This window comes from Trachymyrmex septentrionalis, unplaced genomic scaffold (assembly GCF_001594115.1).
Source record: "Trachymyrmex septentrionalis isolate Tsep2-gDNA-1 unplaced genomic scaffold, Tsep1.0 scaffold161, whole genome shotgun sequence".
NCBI classification, from domain to species: domain Eukaryota; kingdom Metazoa; phylum Arthropoda; class Insecta; order Hymenoptera; family Formicidae; genus Trachymyrmex; species Trachymyrmex septentrionalis.
In genome coordinates, this window is record NW_017304770.1 from 326,912 (window position 1) to 335,318 (window position 8,407).

Genomic DNA, 8,407 nt, shown 5'->3' on the forward strand with positions numbered 1-8,407 from the left:
GTGAAAGAAAATGGTTAGTCATATTAAAAATAAAAATAATACAATATGATATACAATATACTCGTATATATAAATATATCTAAAGCTATTTCTCTCTCTCTCTCTCAGTCAGCTTATTTAACTGGTAAAGCTTGTTTGAATGAAATAAGCTTTTTTGGAAGTTTCTATCATTTCTTATTAAATAGCATCCTTACATATTTCATATGCGCGTTTTTGAAACGATTTTCTTTGGCGTAGTCGTACCTTTATCTGTAGACCTGCGTCGTCTGCCGAATGTCCAATATAGCCGCGAGTCGGCTATAAAAAAGGAGTGGAGATCGGGGGTGCGAGCGTTAAAAATATTCAAGATCGTTTGTCAGGCTGAATTACAGTTCCCGGTCGTATCCTCTCCCCGCCGTCATCTTTGCCACCCTGTTTGCCACCCTGGTAGAGCGGGATTCTGCGGTACGCGTTGCGCAACGCGGAGAGGGTAAGGCAGTCGGTCGGAGAGGAAGGGGATGGCAAGAGCCCACGACGACGACAACGGCGACGACGACGGCGGCGGCGGCGACGACGACGACGACGGCGACGACGACGACGACGACGATCCCAGGCACATGTGTCGAACCTGAAATATGTAGGCGTGGTCTGGACGGTGCTAGCAGACGCGTCCCGACGAGCGAATATGTTCACCCCGTTGCTACGCTCCACCCCCGTATAACGCTGCAGACACTGCTATTGGCCAGTGCCACCCTCGTCGCGCCTCCACCTGCCACGCTCGCGCTACCCTACGCGACAGCTACCCCTAAATACGGGGGATGCGCGAACAGTACTCTCATTTTAACGCGAACCGCCGATACGGCACCGAGTGTTCGCCACTTTAGTGCGCCCCGGACTGTGACACCAGATCGGTGGGTCCATTAGGGGTTGTTATAGTTTCGCTAAATAACCTTGTGAGAAAAAGTGCAATTTGATGTTTTAAAGAAAATCGAAGAAGATCCATCCTGAGATATGGGAATCCAACTAGTGATCCAACTAGTGTAGTTTACAGACCGCGTAATTAGAAGAAAAACATTTGTCATCGTAATCCGGTAAGTACTATTCACACTGTTACTTATGATATATAAAGAGATAATAATGGGACAAATAAAGTTATAAAAATTTGTTAACATTAATTTAATTTTCAAAATCTGATTTTCTAAAAAGCTTTTTTTATTATTTAAGATGGTACTCTAACTTGCAATGTAGAGATAGTTGATTAGTTGTCGTATTATTGTTCTTATTTATACATTAATAATATTTAGTTTTTATGGAATCAATTTGAGAGAGAAATACGAAATAATTATTTAAAAAGATATTATCAAAATAAATTATATATCATATCATACCAGTCGTACAAAAAATAAATGTTCCAATTATATGATTAACATGATTTTAGGGAATTTTTACTAGAATTTTTCGCTTAATTGCTTGCTATAAACAAAAGAAATTTCTGAAATTGAAATTATTTAGTTGATTTTATACAAATTACAGATCATAATAAAAGTTTACCAATATTTTTCTGAAATAAGATTTAATTAGCATGTTTTAATTAATGCGTTTAAAATATTGTATTTTTATTCCTTGCATCACTTTAATTTTTATAATGACAATTATAAGAATATCTTTTCGAAAACGCATCTTGCTAGATGTAAAGATTTTTTTTTACATTACGGATAAATAAGGACAAGTAATGTCTTAACTTTTCTCAACTATCTCGACGACCAACCTAGCTCTGCTCTGATTCATGCCTCTCGAATGTAGGACATCTGGGGCGAGTGTATCGAATTTTGGTCAATCAATCACTCCACGTCACTGCGACATTAGCACTCACTGTCCACTTATTGTTATTGTCGTAGGTCAATCATCCGGAGCGAGCAGGATGACAATGGAAGATCGCACGGGTGGCATCGACCGTGCCACCCCCGCGACCTCGACGCCGGCCACGACGGTACTGACGTCGACATGCCCTTCGTCCATCAGCGACGTCACGCCTGATGCTTCGTACCCCCTTCAACGAGCTAGCAAGCGTTCCTTCGATGTTGCTTTCCTCGTAGCACCCGACGAGAACCTGGCGCGTCGACAAAATGAAAAATTGCGACTGGTAACCGGCCGGAAGGATCGTCTGCGAGACGATATCTCCATCGACAACGTTCTGGATACTGACAGGTTGCCGCAGAATCTTACCATCAAGCACTATGACAACGATTCTGGCGGTTCAGATCGAAGGAGATTGCTGCATTGTACGGAGAATTCGTTAAGTCCACCGTACGTATCGCCTAGAACCTTGACGCCAACCTTGCCGGGGCTTTCTCCAGATTCTGACGGAAGGAGATACGCGCCGACCGGTGGTCGGCTTCAGAAGACTCCGAGTCCGCCTACATTCCTTGGCCATCATCAGTCTATGCTTACTTGTCCTGAATCGACGGATTCTTCGGTCTTAGCCTGCACGAAGGTTTACGAAACTGGCATCTCCTGCGTAACTGACCGTCATGGAGAATCCCGTAGTGCCTTCACGAAGGTAAATCTAGTCGGGCAACGGAACGGCTTCAACGATGACAGCCAAGCATCGCCGAGGTCGTCAATATCTCCGGATGATCGCGCGAGTTATCAGAGCAGCGTCAGTCCGCCGGTAGTGTCGTTGCCCAGTGCAACGAGCTATAAATATGCACCATTTCCCACCAAGATGGCGTATCCCTTTTTGACTATGGGAGCAGAGACTGGTCAGTCGGGACTACTGGAGAACCTGAAAATCCCGCAGATCGCTCAACCGCCCAAGGTGCCCAGTCCAAAGGTACCTGCTTTTCGACCAGATCTTCCGCCAGTCTATCCCAATCTTCCCTATAATCCCATCTCCGTATTCCCACCGATGGCGGACGCTCTCGCCAGGCCGAGATTTCTGGCTACGGCTGCCGGAGTGGCCGGTCTCTTACCACCGTCGTTTGCCGCCTTGACTTTACCGGCGCAGAACGTCTGCGCCAAGTGCAACCTGTCCTTCCGTATGACTTCCGACTTAGTCTATCACATGCGCTCTCACCACAAGAGTGAGAGTACGAGCGAGGCGGCGAGGAGGAGGAGAGAGGAAAAGCTCAGATGTCCCGTTTGCGATGAGAGCTTTCGCGAGAGGCATCATCTCACTAGACATATGACCGCTCATCAAGATAAGGAGAGCGATGGCATCGTTGACCAGGTTGAAATCAAGAGGAGGACTACTGCTGTTCACAGTAAGTGACGACGAAAACTGCCGATCGAGGATGATATTCTAACAGCTGGCTATTCTTTCGAGAACTAAATTAGTGCGTAACAAATAGCAGGTTATGGAATTTGTGATAACAGTTAAATTTATCGTCTTATTAGATTGAGTAAGAAATCAAAACATCGCTCCTTGCAAAAAAAAATGTTTCAAACTACGTATCAGAAGTACATACAAAAATATTATCATGTTGTCAGTAATTTCGGTTAAACGAAAACATTTGTGCATCTTTCTAATCGTGGAAATGTTTAATGTATGGATTGACATAAGTATTCATTTATTTAAATGAATAGATTTATAATTTAAAAATTTATTATCTATAATACATACCAACAATACATTTTTGCTAGGAAAAATCTATTTGAAATTGAACAAGAAACTCAAAGATGGAAGGCCGCTCCTTGAATTTACGACGTGCGGCGATCTGTATTATATATGTACTATTGCGGCATTCACATTGTATACGTGTATAATAAGAAAATTTTAATGTCTATATAGAAAAATTAATATCTATGGATATGTCGATCCATATACACGATTGCTCTAATATAATTCATAAACTGCGACGGAGTCATTCCCTGTTTAGTCAATATTAGGTAGGAACAATTTGTAAATAAATTTAATTGTTTAAGTAAGTTTAAATAAGAATTATCTGTAAAGAGTAGAGAGGAAGAAGGGAGGGGAGGAGAGAGGGAGAGAGAGAGAGAATGAATGAATGAGAATAAGTGAATGAATGAAAGAGATTGATGAGATTGAATTGATCACAGTTGAAACATAAAAATCTATAATTTTTAGAAAATGGAAAACCTATTAAAATATTTTCTAAGAACTTTTTGTGTAAATAAGAGATCATTTTTTAAATATCATTTAATTCATTTTTATTCGTGAAAAATATAATTTTATGTTTTATGAAAAATTAATTTTATAATTTTTGTATTTTTTGAGAAGAAGGTAGAAATAAACAGAAATAGATAGTAATTTCAAATTGAGATATAATTTTGATCTTCTTTAGAAAAATATATAAAAATTTAAAATATATGATGAGCTATAATTAGTATTTGTATTTATATTATTATGTATATAAAATTCTGAAATGTTTATAAACGTGTAGATATTATGTTACATACCGTTGTTATACTTGAGTACAATGTATTTAATATTTCTATTTTTTCTTTCATTTAAATTCTCGAAATTTTATAAATTTAAAAACATATTAAAAACATGTTTGAGAACATTTAACTTATTTAGAATAAAAGATTTAACCTAAAAACACACGTAGTTCTGGACACAAAATTGTAGCAATAAAATATCTTAAAATCATGCATATTTGGGGAAAAGCAGCGTGCTAAAATTGTCAGAGATTAAAATAATCGCGCTCGTATTTCGATATACTCGCAAATTACATACGGTCCATTCGAACGACTCCATTTCCACAATGTAGAAAGTAAAATATTTGCCGCGTATTTACAGCAGCAGACAGGTGAAACGGGTAGTGCGAATGTGGCGATAGCAGCAGGGGGCGGCCGGGGGTGCGGAAGAGTTGCGGAGGGTGGTGCAAGCGTGTAAAGCGCATTTCGGCCGTGTGTACGGAGGTGAGGGCGGCGTGGTAATAAATAGATCGTAAACCGTAACCCGCGTCACACACAAACCGTCGGAGCGCGCATAATGGTAGGAAACAATGAATGCCGTAATCGGAAACAGTGCCGGTTTGTTATCTGCCATTTACACTCCATTTAACTTCAAACGGCGAATCGGCCTGCGCGCATTCGCGTTTTAAATACAGCCCGGTTTCCAACCGCTGCCGAGAACCGCCCCCACCATCGTTCTCCACCCCCATCGCACTCCCACTGACGGTATGCGGCTTAACATAGGGTTAAGCCGTCGCCGAGTGGCTTAATATTGTCCGAAAATTACGTGAATTATCGCCTCGGTGTTTTCCCAATGTTACTGGAAGAATTGAATCCGTACAGGAATAACACTTTAATCCAAATACTTGGAAAGAATAAAAACAAATGTTATTATTTCTGATTATTAATTATTTTGTTTCAGTTGATATTGCGATTCGGTGTAATAGAATTTTGAATAGGATTATTCGTAAGAATTTCGAGGAGAAAGGCGTATCATTAGTACGACCTATGCAGTATTCTGTACAGCAATAATCACAGTAGCGTGTTAATACATGTAGTAAAACTTTTAATACAAGAGAGAATGCGTTTATAAATATTATAGGATTATAAGTAAGATGGATGTATCAATATCGCGATTAAGAAAGAAAGAAATTCAAATATAGACGTTTAATGAACGATTCGATATTACATTCTACAATTGTCAGAAATATTATCAGAAATAATATTGACAGAAATATTAACTAAGATAACTCGCAACGTGTGTGTGTACGAAGTTGTTTTAAGATTAAATGTAACATATAAGTCCTGTATAGTAAACTACTAATCTGTCTTTATTATAGAGATATCAACGTTTTGTTTCGTTTCATAAGAATTGATTTATCCAGATATCATGTTGTATTACTTCGTTGTAAATATCACTTTGTACATAAGCACTGTATGTAATCTAGCTCGTTGTTAATTAATAAAAGAATATCCGTGACAATTAAAACCATATGCAATATTTCATATCCTCTTAATTTATTATCTGTCGAGAGGGGTTTAGTTTATTAGATTATCATTATACATATTTACGAGTAAAATATTAATTGAAATTTATATTTATTACGGGGGTGTGTATTTCTATTTTTATCTTTACCTTATGTTACCTCTTTTTATCTTTACCTTATATTACCTCTGTATATTAAAGGTGTGATGAACAATTTTATTACAAAACAGATATGTAAAACTTTTTATACCTTTTTTTTTTAAATAAAAAAATTACAATATTTTTAACTGATTTTGTTGAGCACGATACGAGTTCACAATGACTTCCCAGAAATAGAATCGATCTTGCTCTTTACTTCATGGACATCGTCCGTCCTTCTCTTGTCTTCTCGGTGCTAAATCATCAAAAGCCGATTACGCGGCAATAGATTAATTTCTGGCCACTCAGAGACCTCTCCCTGACATCCGATTCGTGGGTACCGGATTGATTATTATTTCGTTCTACGTTCAAGTAAAATATACGTTCAAGTATATGAATCGTCAAACAATCTTTTATAAATTTATCTTTAAGATCTGTAATACTAAGAAACTTTAATTATAAGAACTATTTATGCTTCAAATTTTTTACGACTTTTTAATCGCACTTGATTTTACAATATATTTAAATTAATTGAGATATATATAATTTCCATTATGTATTCTAATACACCTAAAACTGAACTTAAGAAAAACATTGTGACCATAATTGTTGATTAATAAATTATATTAAGATAAACATTACACATTGACACTCATTGAATTGTGTCGTTTTCACGCGGGCGTGAGAAAAAGATATTTCGTAAACTCTTTCACAACTGGTTTTCGCCTCTCTCTCTCTCTCTCTCTCTCTCTCTTGAGAGTAAGTCATTGCGAAATCCCCTAAACGGGTAACGTTAAGCTCGTCGAAACCGCGGCCAATACGACAAACAATCTCTTACCGCCCTCGTTCCGGCTTAAGCTCGCCCCTTCACCACCCCGAAGTAAGTGTACTTACCCTCTGCCCGAGGTCCATAAAGATAAATAACATGGAGCACCCGGATCTTGTAGTTGTATCCCTTACAGAACGATGAAGGGACCCTTGAGGACTCCCATCATCCCTTCGTTCTTTTCATCATCCCTTCTTTTTCTTTCTCATACTATCTATCGGCAAAATTCTTTCTCTACTTTTCTCTACTTATCCTTTTTTATTTTGGCTGATTTTTATTTTAACTCATTTTTCTTTTGACTTTGATTTTTTTTTAGATTAACAAGTATTTTTTATGGTCTCAACAAACATAGATCCTCGAATTTGATATTTTCTAAATATTCGACTTTATTTAACAATTGTTCAGTTTCTGTTTCTAGAAGATGAAGTTTATAAAAATATAAAAATAAATTAGTAAATTAAAAAAATTATTTATCGAAAATTATTTCAAAAGTAAGAATAAATTGATGAAACAAAAGCGTTACGAAATCGGGGCCCCTCTTTTCATTTAAATCGAGCACCCTGTATCTGTCTTCCTCCCGCACGATCGGTCCACCGCTCTTCCCACCCTTGTTAGCGATACTTCCCGTGGAGAATTGCGCGCATGCTTGTTCTGTCAGTGAAATAATGACAATGTCATAGCCCGGGCCCGATTCGCCACGGCACCCTTGCCACGTGGGCGACGATTGGACGCGGATATGCTAATATGGCGTCCGTTCCGAGACATTAAGTTCTCGGTTTACCGATTCTCGCCAGACGAGCCGCGTCTTGACGTCCACATCACCTTCCACCATTGTGCCTTCAATCATGGGTTACGCGTTTTCTTCGGGCATTCCATGGGGTCTTCACCAAGGGAACACATGAGTCATTGCTCGCTCCATAGAATTTGATCTTTTTTGAAATTAGAGTTGTTTTTACAATTCAACTATTGCAAAATTCTAAAAAATTGAGTTTTTTTATATATGTATAAAAATGAAAAAAAATCTTTTAATTAATCGGATTAATTGTATTGTTTAAATATTGTACAATATATTGACATGTATAAATATACCCTGTTTTATTTATTGTACATTGAGAGAAAAATGTCGAAGTAATTGCAAAGCAAATGTTAGTTACGAAATTTGATCGTGATGATGAAATGTACATTTCTGTGAAACATATTATTAATCATCTTATTAATTGCAAAAAATGAAATAGATGACTTATTTGCTAGGAATAACATTTTATTTCACCGTATTTAAAGAAATATTTATTTCAGTGAAATAAATATATTTTTCACAAATTTTTTTTTAGGCATCTTTTTCTCAGTCTAGTTTTCGACTTCTCAATTTTTAACTAATACACAAACACAACGATTAATCGAATTTCGCGTCGCTTTTTGACTAAGTACTTGTCTGTCCTTTACCGTCGGCCACCCTGATTTTCGTTTGGTCACGGTCTTTCGATACGATTATGTAACTTGACTGCGAACACGCAGCTTACATCGGTCTCACGATATAGCCGGTTACAGTGTTTCTATGT

General features: G+C 37.8%; 1 protein-coding gene across 1 annotated transcript; it reads left to right on the forward strand.

Moving 5' to 3' along the window:
* Positions 1–1,900: 1,900 nt before the first annotated feature.
* On the forward strand, positions 1,901–3,250 carry LOC108746232. Its single transcript, XM_018482867.1, has one exon. The coding sequence runs from the start codon at positions 1,901–1,903 to the stop codon at positions 3,248–3,250; it is 1,350 nt and encodes a 449-aa protein (XP_018338369.1).
* The last annotated feature ends 5,157 nt before the right edge of the window (positions 3,251–8,407 follow it).